General features: G+C 32.9%; 2 protein-coding genes across 6 annotated transcripts; one reads left to right on the plus strand and one right to left on the minus strand.

Annotated features, from left to right (window-relative positions):
* The first annotated feature begins 5,240 nt into the window (after positions 1-5,240).
* LOC111697221 (probable phospholipid-transporting ATPase NEO1) lies at positions 5,241-14,852 on the plus strand. Of its 5 annotated transcripts, none has more exons than XR_002764249.1 (14): positions 5,241-5,284; positions 5,637-5,742; positions 6,006-6,091; positions 6,505-8,451; positions 8,881-9,206; positions 9,263-9,368; positions 9,451-9,538; positions 10,322-10,446; positions 10,642-10,715; positions 11,344-11,404; positions 11,626-11,704; positions 13,535-13,563; positions 13,908-13,989; positions 14,664-14,681. XR_002764249.1 is itself a non-coding variant. In XM_023467130.1 (14 exons), the coding sequence occupies exons 1-14, from the start codon at positions 5,242-5,244 to the stop codon at positions 14,703-14,705; spliced, it is 3,213 nt and encodes a 1,070-aa protein (XP_023322898.1). In that variant the 5' UTR covers position 5,241; the 3' UTR covers positions 14,706-14,852. The 5 variants fall into 5 exon arrangements, 3 of the variants coding, with proteins under 3 accessions (XP_023322898.1, XP_023322900.1, XP_023322899.1); XM_023467130.1 differs by having other exon boundaries at positions 13,535-13,582; positions 14,664-14,852; XR_002764250.1 differs by lacking the exons at positions 11,344-11,404; positions 13,535-13,563; positions 13,908-13,989; positions 14,664-14,681 and adding an exon at positions 11,016-11,318 and having other exon boundaries at positions 11,626-11,706.
* Positions 14,853-21,030: 6,178 nt separating this feature from the next.
* Positions 21,031-23,592, minus strand: LOC111697209 (keratin, type I cytoskeletal 9). The gene is made up of 5 exons (XM_023467116.1): positions 23,548-23,592; positions 22,532-22,926; positions 22,190-22,363; positions 21,750-22,089; positions 21,031-21,482 (listed from the first exon to the last, which is right to left on the minus strand). Exons 1-5 carry the CDS (start codon positions 23,566-23,568, stop codon positions 21,120-21,122), a joined length of 1,293 nt encoding a protein of 430 aa, XP_023322884.1. The 5' UTR covers positions 23,569-23,592; the 3' UTR covers positions 21,031-21,119.
* Between the last annotated feature and the right edge of the window lie 610 nt (positions 23,593-24,202).

Genomic DNA, 24,202 nt, shown 5'->3' on the forward strand with positions numbered 1-24,202 from the left:
TTTTAGTCGTTTTTAAATCAAAACAATAGTTTTTCAAAAAAGTGGAAACGATCNATAGCAAGTATAAATGACTAGAGGGAGGATAGATCGATGAATGAATAAATGGATGAATGGTTGAGATATGCATGGCTGAATAGCAAGTATAAATGACTAGAGGGATGAAAGATCGATGAATGAATAAATGGATGAATGGTTGAGATATGTGTGGATTGAACATGTGTAAATGTTAATTAAATCCTTTCTTTGTGGCGGAGAATAATGGAAGCACTGGTGCTGGTTTAAAACCCTGAGAACTAGATTAATATGTAACAAGAACCCTTTCTTTTCTTCTTTCAGTCCTTTCATCCTCATTCTTATAATTTGAACTCTTTACTCCACCCATCCTCGTTCATCTTCTCCAGGTTTAACCCTTCTCTTTTAGTTTTGAACCTGCTAATCCAACCCTCTCTTTTAGCTTAAAACCACCTCATCCATCTTTTTCTTTTAGCTTTGAACCTACTCATCAAACCTTTTCCTTTTAACTTTGAACCTACTTATCAAACCTCCTCATCAAACCTTCTCTTTTAGCTTTGAACCTTCTAATCAAACCTTCTCTTTTATCTTTGAACCTTCTCGTCAAACCTTCTCTTTTATTTTTGAACATTCTCATCAAACCTTCTCTTTTTTCTTTGAACCTATACCTTCAACCTTCTCTTTTATTTTTAACATGCTCTTTAAACCTTTTTTATCTTTGAATCTACTCTTTTATCTTTAAATCTACTCTTTTATCTTTGAACCTACTCTTTCAACCTTCACTTTTATCTTTGAACCATACTGTTTCAACCTTGACTTTTATCTTTGAACCTACTCTTTTATTTGAACCTATTCTTTCGACCTTCACTTTTATCTTTGAACCTACTCTTTTATCTTTCAACCTTCACTTTTATCTTTGAACCTACTCTTTCAACCTTCACTTTACTCTTTCAACCTTCACTTTTTTCTTTGAACCTACTCTTTCAACCTTCTCTTTTATCCTTGAACCTACTCTTTTATCTTTGAACCTACTCCTTCAACCTTCACTTTTATCTTTGAACCTACTCTTTCAAACTTCTCTTTTATCTTTGAACCTACTCTTTTATCTTTGAACCTACTTTTTCAACCTTCTCTTTTATCTTTGAACCTACTTTTTCATCTTTGAACCTACTATTTCAACCTTCTCTTTTATCTTGAACCTACCCAACAAACCTTCTCTTCTAGCTGTGAGCCAACCATCTAACCTTCTTATCTAGCTATGTAGATCCTCCCCCTCCTTGGGTTTAACCTTTGAACTTCAATGAAATGTGGAATTATAAGTCTAATATAAAACCAGGGCTAAGAAGAGGCTGAGGAGAGACCTCTCCTCCTTCCTTCACTTCTAATTATCCTTCCTTTAGCAATATCTTAATTTCTCTCCCTGTCTTACTCCCAGTACTTCTTAGTTCTGAATAATGAAGTAGGTTTGAACTACAGATTTAGTTTCTTATTTTCAACTCATTTTCAACTCATAGATGTGTAGTTCCAGGAAATATTTTTGTAGTTTTACAGTGGGATCCATAAACTGTGCAATAGGAAGACGACATGTCAGCAATCTGATGTGACGTTGATGTTATAGAGCAAATTGTTTTACCAATAGCTTTAAAATCAACTTATTAAGTGAAATGGAGCCGCGTATTTGCTTAGTTTCATGATTATTGAACTATCTAAAATCATAACATAAGTCTAACAATTGTCTCATTTTTCATGTTTATTAAACTATCTAAAATCATAAATTAAGTCTAACAATTGTCTCATGTTTCATGTTTATTGAACTATCTAAAATCATAAATTAAGTCTAACAATTGTCTTCATGTTTCATGTTTATTGAACTATCTAAAATCCTAAATTAAGTCTAACAATTGTCCTCATGTTTCATGTTTATTGAACTATCTAAAATCATAAATTAAGGCTAACAATTGTCCTCATGTTTCATCTTAATTGGACTGACTATCTAAAATCATAACTTAAGTCTAACAATTGTCCTCATGTTTCATGTTTATTGAACTATCTAAAATCATAAATTAAGGCTAACAATTGTCCTCATGTTTCATCTTTATTGGACTATCTAAAATCATAACTTAAGTCTAACAATTGTCTCATGTTTCATGTTTATTGAACTATCTAAAATCAAAACTTAAGTATAACAATTGTGTCCCTATTCCACAGTTTTATGAATCTTACTCTAGTTTTACAGAAAACTTTTGTCTCCCCCCCCCCTCCTCTCCTCTCCCTCCCCAATATTCTTTCAACTAATACATTTAATAAATACAATCCTTTTTTTCAATCTACAATTGTCTTTTGCAGTCTATAGTTAACCTTTGATGTTAAAGGGTTGAGTAATAGATTATTAGTTACTTATATATGTAGCTGACTAGGAGGGGATACTGGGTTCGGTGACAAATATAGAAAAATAGCAGAATAAAGAACAAAGAAAAACAATTATAACAAAATTTTTAAGATAAGAACTGTTGAACCAAATGAAACCCAATTTTGTTATGGACATACAAATACACTAGAGTTTGAGAGCATGCCATGCATTTAGATTTTTTTTTAAGAACAGAAAATCTAAGAGTAAAGATATTTTTCAAGTTCATTCACCTACGAAGAAAGATTTAGTCAAGATTAAGGGTGCGAAGTCCCCTAATTTCATGTGTACACATTTCTAATACTAGTTTAAACAAGCAAAGTGAACAAAAATAAAGTTTGTTTTCAAATGAAAAAGGGTTTCTCAAATAATCCTAGTTTAATCCTTTCTGTAAGTCTTTATTTATTTGATAAAAAAGGATTTGAGAAAATAAATTTTGTTCCACTTGTTTGAATATTATTTTAAAGAAAACAAGAGAATTTTGGAAGTTTTCAAATATTTTTATGATAAATTTCAAGTGACCTATAATGTGAAGATGGCAATGTCATATTTACAACGATACCCTTAAGAAACTTTGTCTGATCAAGTATGAATTAAATATCGCTGTTTATGTTTCTTCAAACTGATAATTTTCACTTGCGGTTTCACTGCGAAAGTGACTTGCGCATTCTCTGCTCACACCAAGCAATGGAAAAATTATCTGAATTAAACACTTCTTGAGTCAGAAAAACGATTGTTTCTTTCACATTTTTTATCAGATTTAGGTTTTGAGAGTGCACGTGAAAGACAGATACATGTGACCACTATACTGCACTGCAATTGGCGGGATTTCTGGTGACGTAATACCGGACTTATAAATTATATTATCAATTATAACTATCAAAAATAGAAAAAAATTATAATATAATAATTAGAGAAAACCTAAGTTACGATTAGGTTTCTCTGGGATATCTTTGTTTTCAGATTGATTGCGTATTTGCTGAATACGATCTGTCTACTATGTCTATACTAAATTGTATATTTATGAGTTTTCGTATAAAGGAATTGAGTCTTTGCATTGCCACAAACTATGATTTCATCACCTCTATATCTTTATAACCCTATGTTGTAGACCTTAGACATTTCAAACTATGATATCTGTTAGATCAAATAATCTAAGTTTGAAATATCAAAGGTTTACACCTTTAGGTTGTATAGATATAGGGATAAGAAAATTTGAGTTTGTGTCAAAAACTCAATTCCTTTGACAAAGTTTTATTTTAATTTCTCGGGACAGGAACATCAAATATCACTTTCATGGGTAGCGATCAAGAGCTAAAGTGATTAGCTTTCAGCCTATACCCCCTTTCATTTTTTCTTCACAGTCCCTTTAAGGTTACCGCTGTAAATCGGGCATTGCATTCTTTGCATGAAGGGTCACTTGTAATTTCGGTTACAGTCCCTTTAAATTTTCCCTTAATTCTCTTTCTTTGTTTTTGTTCTATTTCAATTATTTGAATGAGCCCATAAATGTCCTAAAGTATTTGTTAGATTATCATATTTATATAATTTTATTTACAATAGAACAGATAGTTTTATCTATTTACCATAAATATATACTTTCGGGATATATTTACGCTATAAAGGAAACATTTATGTAGTTTCAGATGTCCTGTTTTTTGGTCAGTGAGCCTTCTCTTTCGAACCTATTTTTCCCATGAAAGCAGATTTCGTTAAACTTTATGTTTTAAATATGTAGGCATTTAAGGTTCTGCTTTCTTAGATGGTTCTTGATGGCTATATTTTTAATTTTTGAAAATAAATAAAAACAAATAAACAATCTTCTTGATGAGTTTCTTTAAATGTGAAAATTGATATTTTCCAATGGTTTGAGACTGATAGGAAATTAATCCTTGAAAGTATTTATAGAAATATAATTAGTTTCTCCAGTATCTTCTTAAACCAGGGAGAAGTAGGAAAATGTTATATAAAATTATTTAAACAGTTGTACAGGGATACCCACGAAGTATGATACTTCAGAGACGACTGTACGGAATTTATATTCCCTGCAACTGTAAACTTATTTCTTTCTTCGCCAAATCAGTAATTAATCCACTAAAATAATTTTACCTTAGGATCTTCATATTTTCAGTCGTCTTCGCAGTCTCGTTTTTTGTGGGTTATTCTTTACTAGCTAATGAGGTAAATTACAATATATTTGCAACCTGATTGTGTAAGCTTAGATCATTTGATCAACAGAATACAGAGTTTGAAATATCTAAAGTCAACAATGTTGGGTTTCAAAGATATAAAAAATTAGAAAATTAGAGTTTGTGACAAAGACTCAATTCCTTTATCTTAAAACCTTTTTGCAGTAAAATTTGTTTAGCCTTGTAATAAATGTAAAAAATTCCTGAGACGAAATTATGAAAATTAATAATAATAATCAGAATTGGAAAATTAATAAATAACTAGAATTTGTTATCAAGAAACTTATTTTTAAATTAAATTCAAATATTTTCTTATCAAAATCAGTTTCTAGTTTTCCATATTTGCTTTCGAATACATAATTGTATATAACTTTTAAATTTATCAAGAAGTATTTACTACAGTGATAACCAGAAAACTGATGAATAGGAAGACGACTTTTATACTCAAGCTATCACTAGTAAGTGATTGTATAAGCTACTAGTAAGACTATTTGCTTTGTAACCCACATGAAATACTGCTTTAATGTTGTATTCCTGTTCTATAGTTAAAGGTATTTCTGAAAAATGTAAATCTAAATATTTTACATCAAATTCTATAAAAAATATGGCTGTAAATTTACATTTTCAGAAATCATGGTCAGGAAAATACAGTTTCCTAAAGAAAATCATTGTTCAGGTAATCCATACCATCCATCCATTTAAATAACCAATCCATCCCATCCATCCATTTAAACAACCTATCCATACCATCCATCCATTCAAACAAACAATCCATCCATTTAAATAACCAATCCATCCAACCCAAAAACCAATCCATCCAACCCAAAAACCAATCCATCCAACCCAAAAACCAATCCATCCAACCCAAAAACCAATCCATTCAATTTGCTAAATAAAAACTTTAGATTTTGCAAGCACTATTTTTTTTATTTTGAACACTTATTGGAAAAAAAATCCTCGAATTCCAAAAAAACTATTCATCCATTGTATATTAGGGCAACCCTAGTTGTTAATTATTAAATGTTCAGATGTTGAGAAAGGTTTGGATGGAGCTCCCAATAGTATTTATCCTCCTCCCTTGGTTAGGATCTGGTTTACACTGCTTCAATTCGGATACAGACAGCTTAGAATTAGGTCGGACACTAAACTGCCGATTCATCTCAAAAGTTACACTAGCATCATATAAAAATTAAAATGTTTCAATATGTTAACTACATTCAAATGAATCAAATCCGAAATTTATTTGAAAAAGTTGTCTCAGGAATGATCTGCCATTGCAACTATTATAGCCATGATAGGAGTGGGACTCATTTATCTTTGAACAAGTTAAAGTTGAGACTAAGCTTCTAAATTGAGACCTGAGACAATAGTAACTTAATATATTTTGTTTGTTTCAGTAACCTTTTCCTGCTTTTTATTGCAATTATTGAGGCTATTTGCAGTGATGAACTTCACAAGAAATATCTCAGCTTTGCTCCTCTAGGCATGTTTGATTGAAACAAACTTTTGATAAATATATTAGAGGCAACGTAAAAAATCGTAATTTAAGTATCATTTTATTTATTTATTACATAACAGCACAAGAAAAAGAGAAAGGAACTGAGTTTTTAATCATTACATCTCTGATGTGTCGTAGACCTTTGATATTTCAAACTATAAATTCTGTCAGATCAAAGATGCTAATATCAAAAGTTTGCACTATCAAGTTTCAAATAGGTAGAGATTGGAAAATTTTGCTTGTAATAAAAACTCAATTATTTTTTTTCCTTAATGAGGGCTTACACGTTGTTTCTAAAAAACGAAAATCGGTTGAAAAATGAGACACAAGAATAACTACCGTTTTTAGAGACAACCTTTATGTATTTAAATAAGGTTTAAAAAATTCAAACATGTTAGGAGTAATATTTTGTCTTAATTTTGTTCTTGCTTTCCAAGAACTAAGAAAACTTATGAAATGGGAGAAAGGTATGAATGAGAGGAATGAAAGTTTTCAAATCATTGACCTGGTTAAACGCCAACTACGCCAGGACACAAAGTATCTAGAAGATCTGGACGTGGGTGACGTTATCTATCTCGAACCTAATGATAGCACCACAAAGGAGGTATATGTACCAGCAGATGTGGTATTGCTGGGTGTACAGTGCCAATGCCACAATGTGGAGAGTGGAAAGACATGTGGTCGCTGCTATATATCCACACAACATTTGAATGGAGATACAGAAGTTATAACTAAACAAGGACATCCAACCCTCATGAATAGAAATAATATTGATCATCTGAACTACACTGGGGAGCTAGTATACGATGAACCCGAGGAGGGACTTCATCAGTTCAGTGCCAAGTTTATTGGGAAGTTTGTTGGATCTAAAACAGAAGAATTAAATTTCAACAATACTAACTTTATTCCTCGTGGAAGTACAATGTTCCATGCCCAGTCTGTTATCTGCCTGGTGGTATATGTTGGACAGGAAACTAAGATAGGAAAAATGATGGACTCGAAAATAAATGTGAAACGACGCTCTATTTCTGATCTAGCTCTGGACAAATGTTTCTTGAGTATGATTTATCTACTGGGGTTTTTAACTTTGTTACTTACTTGTATTTTCTATTCTGAACTTAATTTAGGATCCTCCTCTCTTTTTTATGGCGTTATCATCGACCCTACTCAGGAGACATTTCAAACCAACCATTTTGGAAATGTGTTAATTCAATCCTTTGTAGAATTGCAATATATCCTCCCTGTTACTCTACTTATTACAATAGAAATTCTTCGAATTCTCCAAGCCTGGAAGATTGAAAAAGATCCTAAACTTACAGCATCCATGTTTGCTAACCCACATTTTACAGATGATCTTGGTAAAGTGTCCCACGTAGTACTAGACGGAAAAGCAATTATTACAACTAAAGAAATAGAGGTCAAGTCTCTAAGTGTTCCTTATGAAAGTTACAAAGTTGATATTGCACTATTAAAAGGAGTTCTTGCTAGTTCAGATTGTTCTTCTGAAAGGCTTCATCAACTGCTGATTAGTATTGTCCTCATTTCAAATTCAACTTCTTTAACGATCCAAGAGAGAAACGCAGAGGACAGCGCATTCTTAGATATGGCAGAACAACTTGGATATGTTGCAACTATACACAATGATTCTCAAACACAGAGTTTGAATCTGCTAGATCTAACCTATGAAGTTGTGGAGATTCTGTCTTCACACTCTAAGGACAGTGTTATGAATGGAATTATAACGAAAACAATGCAACAGAATAAAGATATCTACTCGTATTTTATAAAAGGCACAAGATCCCAACTGGAGGAGTATATGGACATGAGTCTGACTGCAGGGGTTACTGACTTTACCCATCGTGGAATGAGCACTTCTTATTTTGCTTCCGGAGTCTTGATAAATTCAGAGGTAGAACTGCTTCTAAACTACTCTAAACCTCAAAGACAAGTTGCTAGACTTACTTGGGTTGAGAAGAACCAAGAGCTTTTCAAACTAAAACCTCAAAACATGCAAATGGTTGGCTCTGTAGGTATGCGGAACAAAGTAAACTTGAAGTGTAAGGACCTATTCAGGGACTTCAGATCTGCAGGGTTAAAAACAATAATTCTTTCTCAGAATGCACAGGAGTGTATTAAAGCCTCATGTGTTGAGGCAGGCATATTAACTGGAGACAAGATGGATCAACTTCTGAAGTTTGAAAACCTGAATTCTATGATAAAAGCAAAAACTGACAGAAAAGTCAACTGCATAATTGTTAATGGAAATACTTTTGCGGAAAATACGCTTCGAATTCCTTTTCTATTGGAAACTCTTAGCCAACATTATGATAGGATAGTCGTATCAGGGGTGCTACAACATTTTTGTTAGTCCCATTTTTGCGCGCTAGCATAATTTTAGCCAACTTAGTTTTTTGCAAGCATGCCATTTTTGCTTTTTTGCCTTTTCTTCTCCTAGCTGCAGGACTTTACCCCCCACAAGTCCTAGCTTTAGCGATTGACCTCCCACAAGTCCTAGCTGTAGCGCTTGGCTGCTTTCCTTTCCTTGCTGTAGCACTTGACCCTTTGCCTGTTTTAGCTGCAGTACTAGACCCCTTGCTTTTCCTACCTGTAACGCTTGACCCCTAGCCTGTCCTAGCCGTAATGTTTAGCCCTCTTTAGCCTGCAGCACCTCAAAACCCTAAACTACCAGATCCCATAAAAAATGTGAATAGGGATGGTGCATAGTAAAAATGACTCTTTCTGTGTTTTTATAACAAAAGTTGCACCTGTATAAGGTATGACAAGCAGGCTCAAAAAACAAATAGTAGAAGGTCTACTCTCTCAATTAAAAAGAAAAGATCCACGGTTAAAACAACGGCTTCTTAATGTGGTTTGGCCGTTCTCTCAGAAGAGGCGGGAAGCTGTTCTGGTGATAGGAAACAGTGCACATGATGTTCAAATGATTCAAGTTGCTGATTTGTCAATCTACTTTAATTCCGAGGATTCAGAGGAAACCTTTGAGGATGCTAGAACTTACGGAAACTTCAACGCCAGCTCGTTCCAAGATTTAAGACGGCTCTTCCTAGTTTATGGGATACAAAACTCTTTCAGTGTTTCTAAGGTAAGAAAGATCAAACCTCTAAAACGCTGCACTGAACTGAAATATTTCCTTTTTAGGTTTCATTTTTTATTCTGTACAGCAATTTTCTGAGAATATCGATTCAATTCTTAATCTGGATTTTTCTGGAAAAGAATATGTCTACTTCTGTCTTTGAAAGTTTTGGTAAATTTTTTAATCATCTTTATTATATTTTATTAAGCTTTTAAAAGATCAGTCCTAGATAGGTTTTTTATGTTATTTTCAGACTTTTTCTGTTTTAACATTTTGATTGGAGTACTTGGGCTCGTCATTGGTAGGTTTGAGCAAGTTTATTCAGCTGATGATATTATGAAGTAAGTAAAGTTAATGTTAGAAAATTACAACCTATATCTTGCTCAAAAAGCTTGGCTAATTTTTTGTAGTTTTTTCTTCTATTAAACTTGTTAAAAGCATACATTTTAGCAGTGCTTCAGATCCTTTTGATTTTGATTCAGATTCACGGTAATTTAGCTAGGGGTCCTGGTTAAAAGTCAACGAATCTTCATCCGCTAAATAATGATTTTTCGTAATTGCTAATTTAAACTTTTTTGTTGGGCTATGTCGGATGACGGATTTTGAATGAGAGATTAGAATATTCCGATAAAAACAGGATTCTCTTTGATAAAGTTAGTTTACATGGATCCGGATTCTGTAAAAAAGAGATTCATATCCAAATCCCAATCCGGATATGGGTCCCATAGGATTAACAAAGGAAGTTTGTAATGATATCCCATTAATTGACAATTGAAATGTTTGTATAAAAAGTATTTTTTTGGTGTTTTGTTGATATTTTGTCTCTTGAATCTGATCCCGCGGTGTCGAATATTTTTTTTATGAATCCGGATCTAGGGAGCTGAAATGTTTGGAATCCCATGGATCTAGATCTAGGGAGCTAAAATGTTGGGAATCCCATGGATCAAAATCTAGAGAGCTGAAATGTTTGGAATTTCATGGATCCAAATCTAGAGAGCTAAAATGTTTAGAATCCCATGGATCCAAATCTAGAGAGCTAAAATGTTTGGAATCCAATGGATCCAGATCTAGGGAGCTAAATGTTGGGAATCCCATGGATCCAGATCCAAAGCACTGTATTTTAGGAAGCCTGATCTCTACCGACATAGAGGCAATGAGGTTGATAGTTCGGCCACTTTATTCCTTTGGTTACTCTCAGGGTTCATTCACAGCTTCTTCATTGTCCTCTGTTTTGCTACTTTGGAAAATGGTAAACTTCAAACTTTTTATTATTATCATTTTATCTTTTAAATTTCAATAATTGCAGACAATTAATTAATTAAAGGATGTAAAACTTTTTCCTGTAGAAAGACCTAAAGTTATTCTAAAAGTTCCTGTAGATAAATCAAATTCTAGATTTAATGTTGAATATCCCGTTTTATAGAAATGTTGTTAAATATTTAAGGATTTGTTAATGACCGTTTAACTGGAGGATCAGAACTAACTTTCCGCATTTTCCTCATTCTAGCAATCAAAATTGTAAGTATTGTGTGATTGTAAATATGCATTTGTCTCACGCAAAATTGCCACTTTAGTGATTGTTTTTAACCAGATGTAGCCTAAAGTTAGACCGTGTTAACCTAATTGCACAATCTAGCCCTGCCTACTGAGCTAGGCCAACTATATTGACCCCTGCCGTATATCTCCCATTTTAGTTGGTGTACCTGGCGGAGCAGTACAAACTAGGATCGTAATGGTCGGTTCAGCACAGATTTAAATGTACATGAGTTGAATGTGATTAATCTAGATTTATATTTGACTTATCTTGTTGTCTTGTAGGAGTCCAATGATAGCCAGAACAGCTAAACCGATTAGGCCCATGATTTTGTATGGTAACATATCTCAAGGAATGATCCTGACCAGTTGAAATTGAAAATGTTTTCACTGAGAAAATATTATTTTTGAAAATCCATCAGTGTGAAATTCTTGAAATCTTTTAATTTTATAAAGATCGAAACAGAAAAAACGGAGGCTAACAAAGGAAAACTTAACAGCTTATAACAGTACAAGAAAACTGGATGCCAAGCCTATTCTAGACAGGATGAGATGATTCTTATCTTATCTCATCTTTTCTAAAAAAAGGTTAACTTTTAAAACTTTTTTTCAGGCAGTAACTGAACCAAATATAATCCCAACAAATCGCTTCTTCAATCCTAAGTTTGAATTCAGTAAGTTCTGTTATTGTAAAAGTGGTACACAAAATAAAGAAGAATGTGAAGACGACTTTTGGACCGTTGTTTAAAATAGTTCAAGAAACACGGTACACATGCTATTGATTGCAAGTGAAAGAAACATAAATTAGTTTGACTAAAGATCGTCTTTCTTCCACTTAATTGTGGGAAACACCGTTTTTTTCCAATTGATCCAATTTCAATTATATTTTATTTAGATAAGATAACTACTGTAGTTGCAGTATCTCTACCTCTACTCTATATACTCAAGCTAGCAGTATATTTTGCATTTCAAGGGTAAACCTTTACATGGTGAACAAAACACTTTTTGAAAAATCCGTACGTTTTCAGAAAAAAATCCTTCCGATCGTACAGTTTAAATTAAAATTTTAAAGGGACTGACCGGCTTTGTAAGGTAGTTAAACTGAGTATGCAGTGTTGTGGACAAATTCTTTGGGATTCATTTAAGACGTATAAAACTTTTTAAAGATCTGTAAATCCTGAGTTTGAGCGCAAAGTCGACGTGCAAAATCGTACTTTTGGGTGGATACGTTTTCAGAATTTTTTTTTTAATTATTAAATAACGACGACAAAAAATGTAAACAAAATTCTACAGTGAACTAATTAGTTGTTTAGGAACAGGTTGAGAAAATAAAAATTAATCTTATAATCGAAAATAAGTAATCTTATTCAATTATTATTTTCTATTTTCTCATTATTCTAGTTTCCCATTATTCCCAAAGATTTTCTGCAGATTTTCTAGAATTATTATTGAAAAAATGACATTTGAAGAATGATAGAAAATAAGAAATTCAATTTAATGATGAGAACGAAATAATTGATTCTAACATTGATTTATTTACAAATTTCTTTTGAAAAATATGTTCCTAACCATATTAACCATATTAGTTTAATGAATAATTTTTACTTTATTTTTCGTCATCGTTATTTAATAATTTAAAAAACCGATTCTAAAAACGTATCCAGTGAAATTCATGATTTTGAACGTCGATATATATATGTCTCAAATGAATTCTAAAGAATTTGTCCACAAGACTGCATACTCAGTTTAACTACCATACATAGCCGGTCTGTCCCTTTAAGCCTTTGACTGCAATGAATGAGTCCACCAATTTTACGTTAAAATTGTGTGTAAAATTCGACAAAAATTCATTGATTGCAATCGTTAAAGAATTTCCCGTTGTTTAATGTATTCACTTCTATTTCCAAAATAAGAATAACTTTTTAATAAACTGTCCTCCATACAACATAGCCTGTAAATCAATAAATCATGTACTACTCACATCCTAGAAAACCAAGGAAGTACATTCACATGATTTCGTTGTACATGGTGTCCCAATAAACATGGTAATTTAGTGACGACCTTTATATCGTCTTCGATCCATGCGGCAGTTTTTTATGAACACAATTATTGTAGTATTCCTAAACATCTAATATCAAAAACGCCTGGTCTCGAGATTTTCAAAATGTGGTCTACCATTTTTTCATCTTCGAAATTGACGGAGATATTGCAAAATTTGTATACATTTCAATTTATTTAATAAATCAAAATTGTCTTAATATCTTTTTAACAATTTTTAAGATACAAAATGGGTAGACCACTTTATGAAAAGCTCGGCAGACGTACTGCCTCGTTATTTTACTTTCTTTGCCATGCATTTAATATCAGAAATCGGGGACAAAGACGACTTTTAAGTTGTTTTTAATTCCTATGTTTATTAGGACACCCTGTACAGTGGATTTTGAATTCAAATAAAGAGGAAGTTGAGAACTTTTTTCATAAGATATTTCATCGATATTACATGCATGTTTTATATCGAAAAGGCATTCTTTATGGCGAGGACTTTAATGTACCGGTTTCAGTATATTTGTACCTGCTTTTTTTATAGTCCCTATACGTACTTCCTCTTTTTCATTTCTTGGCAGATTTGAACGGTAGAGTACAAATGTCCAATCAAAAATGAGATATTAGCGTGACATGTGCTCAACTCTATCAGACAACTTCTTTTGGAATTAAAAACGTGGATTATTTCCTTATCCAAAGATTCAAATTTTTTTTTCGACAAAAAGAAAACAAATTTAACAAATTGAAAAAATGTATTTCAGGCAATTGGCAGTAGCATCAAACTCTGAAGGTTTGGCAGATATATCAGGGTAACCTAAACATGAAAATGATATCAAGAAATATTGAAGAAAAAAAAGAATTAAAGAATTTTTTTCTACTTAAAAAGAATTTTTCAAAAATACATTTTACTCAAGTTATTTTCATTCATTCACGACCTTTAAGAAAAGCTCGCTCATACAGCTAAGTTCTAAGGCACTATAAAGCTTTCAAGATTTTTTAACTAAAAAAATATTAACAATTTGATCTGATAGAATTAATAGATTGAAATATCAAAGGTTTACACAATAAGGTTGCAAAGACAAAGGAATAAATAAGGCGAGTAATACTAATCAGTTACTCTGATCATATTTTCAGAAATCTGATATTCAATCCTTTATTCTGGTGGGTGTCATTATTCACAGCTGGAATATGTACAATCGCAGATTCAGTGTACAAGGTCAGCTTATTTTTTTGAACAGGCTTTTGACGCTCCCTCCTCTTCTTTTTTGTAAACAGGCGGTTTGAGGTTCCCCCCCTCTTCTTTCTTGATCTAGCACTCTTTTTTTTTACGCTATAAAATAGCCTATAACTTTTTTAAATTTAATCTATAGATCTAAAAATTAAATTTTTCACAATGAAAAATAAATTTAAAAACGTCTCTCACGTCTTAACATATTTATTATATTTTTCCGACCATTTTTTTGACATTTTTTTCAAACCTTACTAGCACCAGAACTAAAAAAGTTAGCGGTCTAATTGTCAATGATCTGGCCTTGAAAAATTCGACTATGGATATGCATTGAAACCCTATTCCTTTACAATATGGCCTTTTTTCTATGGAATGGGGGGGCCTTGGACGCCATCAGGCTATAGATAGATTCAGACCCCCCCCCCAGCATTCTTAGGGTTAAATGTTTTTAAGCAAATGTAGAAATCCTTGGTAAAATCTGGACTGCCATCTTTGCCTGAAGGGTTGATTAAAATTACGCTTACAGTCCCTTTAAATCTGATCTTTTTGGGGGTAAAGTAATCTTGCCAAAACATTTTCAGTAATTTATGCCTAAGACTGAATTATGTTTATCAAGGAATACATCTCCAATTTTAGAAATTCAAGCAAAAAAAACATTTTAGGGTGTGAAGCAAATTCTCTGGATTAAAAGTGAAGATCTGTAGCGAAATAAAAGTGATTCATGGAAAGAAAATACTAATGAGTAAATATTTTTTACAATTTTGATGCATATACGTCTATTCACATAAAATATACGGTTTCTTATTTCTTTGTATAGATAGATATCAAATAAAAAGTAACAATTTAACATTTAAGAGAATAATTATCTTTAAAGATAGATTTTCAAAATATACTTTAAAATTTCGAAATGATTAGTTTTGACCGGCCTTCAACCTTCTTTGGGTCTAGTAAGTCGCAACAAAAAAATTGGGCCTGATCGGTTTATCCGTTGATGAGTCATAAAACAAACAAAGAGAAAAATCAAATCTACAGGGCTACCCATAAAGGATAAGACTTCAGAGACGACAGAACGTAATTTTTTTACTGTCTGTTTCCTTAAATTCATAATTTTCCCGCCAAGCTTTTACTTTCTGTGCCAAAATATGAAATAAGCCAATAAAGACTATTTAATACATTTAGGGCATAATACTTAATTTTACCGCGAAATCTTCATGCTTTATCAGTTTAGTATTTTGGCGTCTTTACATGCTTATTATGTGTGGATAACCCTGTATAAAGCAACGAGTATGCTGTGGCAACAGTTTACCTAAATTCATCATTTCTTATACAATAACACTTGTTAGCAATATCAGGCAAATTTTATGCAATGTTTTCAAACTTTTTATCAATAAAAAGCGTGAAAAATTAATGTTTTACCAGAGTATTTAATCCTGCAAAAACTGTAATTATGGTTTTTACAGTATTTAGGGTGTTAGTCGATAATATCACATCTACATAAAGGAATTCCCAAAATACTGGGTTTTCCATAAAAAAAGATATTTATCTAAATATTAGTGTTCTTAAATAATACTTTTTTAATATAAGACTAAAATATTTAGAGAAAACTATAAAATTATAAATTATAAAATAATGAGATTTAAAAATCTCCGAACTATGTGTCGAACTGTAAGATATTACCCTATTTTGTTTATGTCTTTTTAACTCTCAAATATAAGTTATTTTTAGTACTTGACCCTAGTTTCGGTCAACTTATTTACCTGCACATTTTTATATCTAAATATAGACAGTTCAGCACAGACTCTTGTTATTTATGGATCGTATAAACCTATAGAGGTAGAGAGGATAGAGTTTGTGATAGATTGTAGCAGCATATTGAAGCTGATAAAGTATAAAAGGGAGTTGGGCATATCAGGACAGAACCTTGAGTAAAATAAATTGAAATCTATTCTTGATGTCTAGTTGAATTATAAACCCGGAGCTCCGGTTGGTTCAACTTGGTTCAAGGATATCAGAGGGTTTTCATATTTCATCCTTCCACTCAACTTTACTCTAACCTTATAAATTCTTGAAAATTTTAATCTACATGGTTTTCTTTTAATCTACAGGGTTTTCTTTTAATCTACATGGTTTTCTTTTAATCTACAGGATTTTCTTTTAATCTACATGGTTTTCTTTTTAATCTACAGGAGTTTCTTTTAATCTACAGGATTTTCTTTTAATCTACAGGATTTTCTTTTAATCACCAGTTTTCCACAATTATATTTCATTTTCAAGTGATCTTCTTCTTCTGTTTGTAGATGGAGTGACATGTCCGATTCACAACGGTACCCTTTGTCCGATTATTCCTAGCTGATAACTGATTTCTTTCCACAGGTTTTTTTTGTATAATTTATGCAGCAAAGACGAATGGAGAACATTGTCATAATTCAAAACCTTTTCATTGTTAGTAAAATAAAGGTTTAAAGGTACCGATGAAAATGAAGGGTCACTTACTTACTTCTTCCGAAGTTTCGTCTCTTTAACTAATGTTCAGAACATACTCAGAAAACTAAATTTTAAATAAATAAAAGTGAAACAAGATTTTAATATATCACATTGTGGATAACAGTATTAAAGTATTGTAATTCACTTTATAGTTGGTGGGAACACAAAATACAGGAGGGAGGGGGGGGGGGGAANTTCCCGCATCTATGTATTTATCTATCTATCCAAAGATATATCTATGTATTTTTCTATCTATGCAGATATATATCTATGTATTTATCTATCTATGCAGAGATATATGTATGTATTTATCTATCTATGCAGAGATATATCTATGTATTTATCTATCTAGCCAGAGATATATCTATGTATTTATCTATCTAGCCAGAGATATATCTATGTATTTATCTATCTAGCCAGAGGTATATCTATTTATTTAACTATCTGTCCAGAGATATATCTATTTATTTATCTATCTATCCAGAGATATATCTATTTATTTATCTATCTATCCAGAGATATATCTATGTATTTATCTATCTATCCAGAGATATATCTATGTATTTATCTATCTATCCAGAGGTATATCTATGTATTTATCTATCTATGCAGAGATATATCTATGTATTTATCTATCTAGCCAGAGATATATCTATGTATTTATCTATCTATCCAGAGAAATATCTATGTATTTATTATTCTAGTAAGCTAGTTATCTATCTTTTTATCTATCTATCTATCTATTTATCTAGTAAGTTATCTGTCTATCTATCTATTCATCTGAAAAATTAACTATGTATCTATCTATCTTACAAGTTATCTATGTATCTATATATCTTACAAGTAATCTATTGATCTATCTTTCTGACAAGTTATCTTTGTATCTATATGACTAGTTATCTATCTTTCTAAAAGTTATCTATATATCCATCTATCTACAAGCTAGTTATCTATATATCCATCTATCTACAAGCCAGTTATCTATGTATCTATCTATCTTCAAGCTAGTTATCTATATATCCATCTATCTACAAGCCAATTATCTATGTATATATCTATCTACAAGCTAGTTATCTATGTATCTATCTATCTACAAGCTAGTTATCTATATATCTATCTATCTACAAGCTGGTTATCTATATATCTATTTATCTGCAAGCTAGATATCTATGTATGTTTCTATCTATCTATCTGTGTCTGTATAATCTAAATGTGAATATATGCAGACAGATATGAAGAAACCTTTTACACAGAGAGAGAAGGAATTTGGATTTAAAGGAGAAATCTAGAAACAGAGAACAGGAATATTTCATTAACACATTTTTTCTCCTTTTATTTAAGATATTTTAGAGCAGCAAATTTTTCTTTTAAGAACAGATACTTGCTGAAGACACACGCCTTTAAAAGCAAACATGGATGGCACATAAATCCAGAATGCTGTGAAAAGTTGCATCCAGACTGGGTCGACTTTGAAGTGTCGTAATGTCTATTCTACCTCACTCAGTCACTTTTTAGTAGCCCGAAACATGTACATTTCAGAGATATGAAGCGCATATTTTTAGCTTTCGTTTTAAGAGGTGATTAGCAAAGTGATCAAAGTGATTTTAACATGAGAGATTGCAACTTTTGAATCACTTTATTCCAAATTAAAAATAAATTTCTAGCTAAACCAAGAAAATGTAATGTTTTTATATGAAAAATGTTCCAAACTAAGTTTAAAAATTCGTGAATGCCACGTTGGATAAAAACGTAATCGTTTTGTATTATGTTTAAATCATTATTTTGTGTCCATAAGTAGGCCTCACTTATGTAATGAAAAAGTAATAATACTTGAATTGCATAAAAAAATCAGAGTATTGTTTCTTATATATGGTCTCAAAATAGACAAACAGATAGATGTAAACACTTCTTTTAATGTCTATTCTCAGGATAGACAGGTCTATAGAAAGTTATAGACACTTTTTCTGGAGTCTATTCTCAAGATTGACAGGTCTATAGACATATATAGACACTACTCCTAGGTGTCTATTCTCAGGATAAACAGGTCTATAGAAAGAAATAGACACCTCTTCTAGGTGTCTATTCTCAGGATAGACACGCCTATAGAAAGATATAGACACTTCTTCTAGGTGCCTATTCTCAAGATAGACAGGTCTATAGAAATATATAGACACTTCTTCTAGGTGCCTATTCTCAGGATAGACAGGTCTATTGAAAGATCAAGACACTTCTTCTAGGTGTCTATTCTCAAGATAGACATATCTCTAGGAGGATAGACAGATCTCTAGACAGATAGACAGATCCCTATACAGATATATATACACTTCTTCTAGGTGTCTATTCTCAAGATAGACAAATCTCTAGAAGAAGGATAGACAGATCTCTATACATATATATATATACACTTCTTGTAGGTGTATATGTAGCAAACATCGTGGAAACATGGTATTTTGTAAAGCTTCAGTACGTTGTACATATTAATGATTTAATGTTGTAAACTTAGACATAATGACATTATTCATTGAAACTGGGTTTCAATTGAATACTGAACATGATTAGCTTAAATCATGCAACATACTTAAATTACGCTATAGAAAATGTGCGGAGATAGCTTACCTTTATTATTGATATTGATCTAGTAAGTGCTAGTGTCTGTATTGACATCGATAGCTAACAAGATCGCACCCTGTGTAGTGGCGTTGATTAGTCGCGGTGATTGTAGCCATGTGTGGATAGTGTCCTATGTTAGCACTGATCAATTGATTGCTAGTGTCTGTATTGACATCGATAGCTAACAAGATTGCGCCCTGTGTAGTGCCGTTGATTAGTCGCGGGATTGTAGCCATGTGGATCGTGTCCTGTTTGAGACATTGATCAATTGATTGCTAGTGTCTGTATTGACACCGATAGCTAACGAGATTGCGCCCTGTGTATTGGTGTTGATAGTTCAAGGGATTGTAGCCATGTGGATTGTGTCCCTGTGTGACATTTAGAACATTGGATCATCCCTACCATTTGGGATCCTTATATATAGCTTGTTTGATAGCTACGCTTGTGTCCCTGTGTGACATTTAGAGCCTGGGATTCAGTCCTGTTTGAGTTTGATAGTGGACGGATTGTACCTGGGTAGATACGTTCGATAACTTGTTATGGAGTAGATGTTTACTTCATATATTCTCAAGATAGATAGATCTCTAGACGGATATAGACACTTCTTCTAGGTGTCTATTCTCAAGATAGATAGATCTCTAGACAGATATATATACACTTCTTCTAGGTGTCTATTCTCAAGATAGATAGATCTCTAGACGGATATAGACACTTCTTCTAGGTGTATATTCTCAAGATAGATAGATCTCAAGACAGATATAGACACTTCTTCTAGGTGTATATTCTCAAGATAGATAGATCTCTAGACGGATATAGACACTTCTTCTAGGTGTCTATCTCAGGATATACAGATATATAAAAGCACTTCTTACGTTGTTTCTGGAACCCAGGGAATAGATGGATAGATAGATAGATAGATAGGTGTGAAAAACAGGGATATTTTTTGGTCTGTTATTTTTACCAAAATATATAACATTTTCCATTTTGTATATTATTTTCTAAAAATGTTTAGTTTTTTATGAAATTTAAGGAGAGAATATATATCGTCATGGGTAGAGCCTATTATTCTATTTATATGTTTTTGTTGTGTTTCTTGCATCTTTCTATCTATCTATCCATCTGTTTGTCGTTGCAAAAAAGTCCATAGATCTCTGATAAGTGACAAAAGTAGTGTTTAAGCTGTCAATGTGCTGGGCCTGGAGAAGGTTTTTGTTCACGCAAAAACTGAGGATTTTTACAATTTCCTAGTATTTTTGAAAAATCACCGCAATTTAATTAAAAATTTTCCTTTTGTCGTTAATCGTGTAATAACAAGCCATGGATAAAACTTTTTTTGTTGTTTAATGAAACAAATTGATTTTTAGGGTAGGGGGGGGGCTGTCAAGGGGGGAGGGGTAATTTTATATAATTATGGATATATTACATAAATAATTATATACATTGGATGAATATTAGCTGAATATTAATGTTGGACTAATGAGTTAACTTCCAAGCTGATGAGTCATTTAGAGCTTGATAAGAATGGTTTTTAAATCACAAAAACCAGCTGGATATTGGATAAGCCCTCCTGTTGCTATTTCTGTAACCTCGTAGCTTAAGCCATTTTGGTTTGTTACATTTCAAAAATTTAATTTTTCTTTTATTCTTCTCTATAGCTCTACTGTAAGAGGAGTTATGATTAAAAAAATTGAATCTAAAAAAAGAAAAATCGACATTTATTTGGTAAAAAAATATTATTAAACCAGAGGCAGAGTTTAAAGAATTTGAACCGCGGAATAAATTTAAGCAACGGCTCAAATATGGTAGGTTCCACTTAAACGTATTCAATGTTTCAAGATTAAAACTGCGCTCAATTAAACCCGGGTTTTGGGGGATTTGAGACGCGGCTCAAATTCATTAAATACGGGCTCAAGACGACTAATTGATCGTGAAATATTAAGAATTACAGTAAAACATATATTTTGTTATTCATTTGTATGTTTACATAAATAAAGGAAGTGACAAGTTACACGATTTTACATCATTTAGAAATTCTTCCTTTCATCTTCAACCTTGATATTATCCTGGCCCTCCTTCAGGTTGGGAGTAAAGGTATCGATGATGTTGAACCCGTCCTTCTCCTCCTCCTCCTTCTTCTCATCCGGTAGGATATTATCTCCTTCCTTGGCCTCCCTGGGCAGACTCCAGTAGGATGTCTCTCTAGCGTTCAACCCAGAGTTTAGCTGACCTAGATCCGATCCCTGACCTTGGTCTGATCTTTGGCTTTGCTCAGACCTTTGACCAGCCTGCTCAGATCTACCAAGGAAGGGAGGAGAGATGAGAGAAATCTCCAGGATTGATGTATAGCTCAGTAGTTGTCTAGCAAGAAGAGAAATCAACTGAACCATCTGAAAACAATATGGTTTAATCAACGGAGCAGAGAACTTAGTTATAAAGGAGTTAAAATCACACCCCCCCCCTTACTATTCCCAGAACAGCTGTCTCTTATTGGTCGAATATTTCTAGTTTAGAATAAAGAATATTAAATAGACTTTTATCAAATTCCTAATGTCAAAAGTTTCAGTCAAAGTACATCAGTGCTTTTTAGTTTAACTTATTCTTATTCAAAAATACTTGGTTGGGGGAAAGAGTGATGTTGTTTATTTATAAAATACCTGAATTGGATCCCCTCCAAGACCCAGTCCGAGTCCTCCACCAATACCACCAAGTCCAAGTCCTCCCAACCCTATTCCTCCTCCGATACCTCCGAGTCCTCCTCCAATACCACCGATTCCTCCAATTCCTCCGAGCCCACCACCGATGCCACCAATTCCCCCTCCAATTCCACCAAGCCCACCTCCAATACCACCTAGCCCTCCTCCGATACCTCCAATACCTCCGATACCCCCAAGCCCTCCTCCGATGCCTCCAATTCCACCTCCAATACCTCCAATTCCGCCTCCGATTCCCCCGAGTCCGAGACCTCTGTCTAGGGTTCCATAAAAGCTTCCAACTCTAAAGTAAAAAGCGGTTGTATGAGTGGATAAATAAAAATTTCAGTATTAAATTCATTTTCGAAAGTTCTTTAAAGTAGGATTTATGAAAAAGTTCTTACATATCTCTTCCTTCAGGATCCTGTCTTTCTCCAGAGTTTTCATTTCCGAACTTCTCTCCTTCTCCGAACCTCTCTCCTTCTCCGAACCTCTCTCCTTCTCCGAACCTTCTTTCATCTCTCTCCCCCTGTTGGAAGTTCCTCTCCTCTCCAAACCGAACAGTATTGTCGTTCAACCTAAAGCAAACAATACAAATTACTACACAGTGTACAGGGTTGCCACAAAAGAATAAAATAATCAATTTTAAAATGAAAAAGAGGCATAAATCCATAATATTTTGCTTAGGGGAAGGTTTAAAGGGTATCATAGTAAATAGGACATGCTGCCTTATTAATTCAATTTACCTGTTGATATCAAACTGTTCTGAAGGAATTAACTGGTTTTGTAGGAACTCATAGTTTCTGTTCGGGTTCTCCTGCTGGAACCTTTTCTTCAGGTTCTCCTGCTGCAGCTCCTGAAACCTTGTTTGTAGGTTCTCCTGTTGGAACCTGTCCTGCAGTTTCTCTTGTTGGAACCTGTTCTGTAGGTTCTCCTGTTGGAACCTGTTCTGCAGGTTCTCCTGTTGGAACCTAGCCTGCTGGTTCTGGTTCTGGCTGTGGAGGGCCGCCAGGTTCTGAATAGTAGGAAACTTGCTCTGCTTGTTCTCTGTTGGAGTAAGGTTTAGGTTTCCAGGTCCTGGCTTTAGCACTGAGCTGGAGAGACCTAGGTCCAGAACCAAGGAAAGGATCAGTGAACCAACCTTAAGGAAAATTTTCTTTTAAAATGTATTTTTAGCTCTTTAAAGAATGGATTTAAGGTCAAGTTGGATGGCATTTAAAGACCAAATTTAAAAGAGGGAGATTGATTCCTTAAAAAAAGAAGCCTTTTTTCTTTTAAATAATAAATTATCTTCAAATATGATCGTTCAAACTTTTATTGTAATGCATCTTATCAGAGAGTTTATCAAAGACGCCATTTCTATCCCAAAGATGTAATTTCTACTTACGCCTAACATGTATCGTGTGTGTAGTAAACAATGATGAGTCAGGGGGAATACCGTCCGACTTCAAATTCAAAGTGAGAAAACGAAAGTGAAAGAAATTGAAAGACTTTTGAAGCAATTTTGTGAAACGGGTTAAATTCAAAGTTTTGATGATTATTTCATTTTTAATTAAAGGTTAAGAGAAATGACGAACATTTCAAGAAACAATCAAAATTATAGATCTAGAAACGGTTTAACCACGTATTTGATCGGTGATTTAGGATTTGTCGATGTTTATCCTACTCTGCAGAACCACAAACAAGTATTTGAATCAACCTTAGATAGTTCAAATTTAAATTCTGTCTCTGACAGTTGATATATAATAAATAAAAATATTACCAGTATTACTGTTTGTCCCATCTCTGTATAAAGATGAGTATAGACTGAAGAATAAAATATTATTCTTCTATTTTATTCATGCTGAAAACTAGGAAGTACAACACAAGAAATATAAAGATGATTATATAATTAATCTGACCTCGTTTATTTTACTGTTGCAGATACCGAGTTAAAGGGACTGAACACGTAATTTCAAGTGTGGTATGTCATGCGGAAACAAGGATGGGAATTATAAGAATTCAACACTTTTCAGATAGAAAAACGATGATTTCTTCCTAATTGTTACTCAGCTAAAGGTTTTTTAAGAGAACCACTGTAACTTGAAAATACGGGAACAGTTCCTTTTCATTTAATCTATTTGTTGGGTTAAACTCCTCCCTTATTATTTCTTACAATGGAATATATAAAACTGTGGAATATTATGCCAATATTAAGCAACTGCTTGTGCATATTTGATGTTGTTTAGATAGTTTGAATAGTACAGTCAACATTAAGCAACTGCTTGTGTATTTGATGTTGTTTAAATAGTTTGACTAGTACAGTCAACATTAAGCAACTGCTTGTGTATTTGATGTTGTTTAAATAGTTTGACTAGTACAGCCAACATTAAGCAACTGCTTGTGTATTTGATGTTGTTTAAATAGTTTGACTAGTA

This window comes from Eurytemora carolleeae, unplaced genomic scaffold (genome assembly GCF_000591075.1).
Source record: "Eurytemora carolleeae unplaced genomic scaffold, Eaff_2.0 scaffold139, whole genome shotgun sequence".
Taxonomy (NCBI): Eukaryota; Metazoa; Arthropoda; class Copepoda; order Calanoida; family Temoridae; genus Eurytemora; species Eurytemora carolleeae.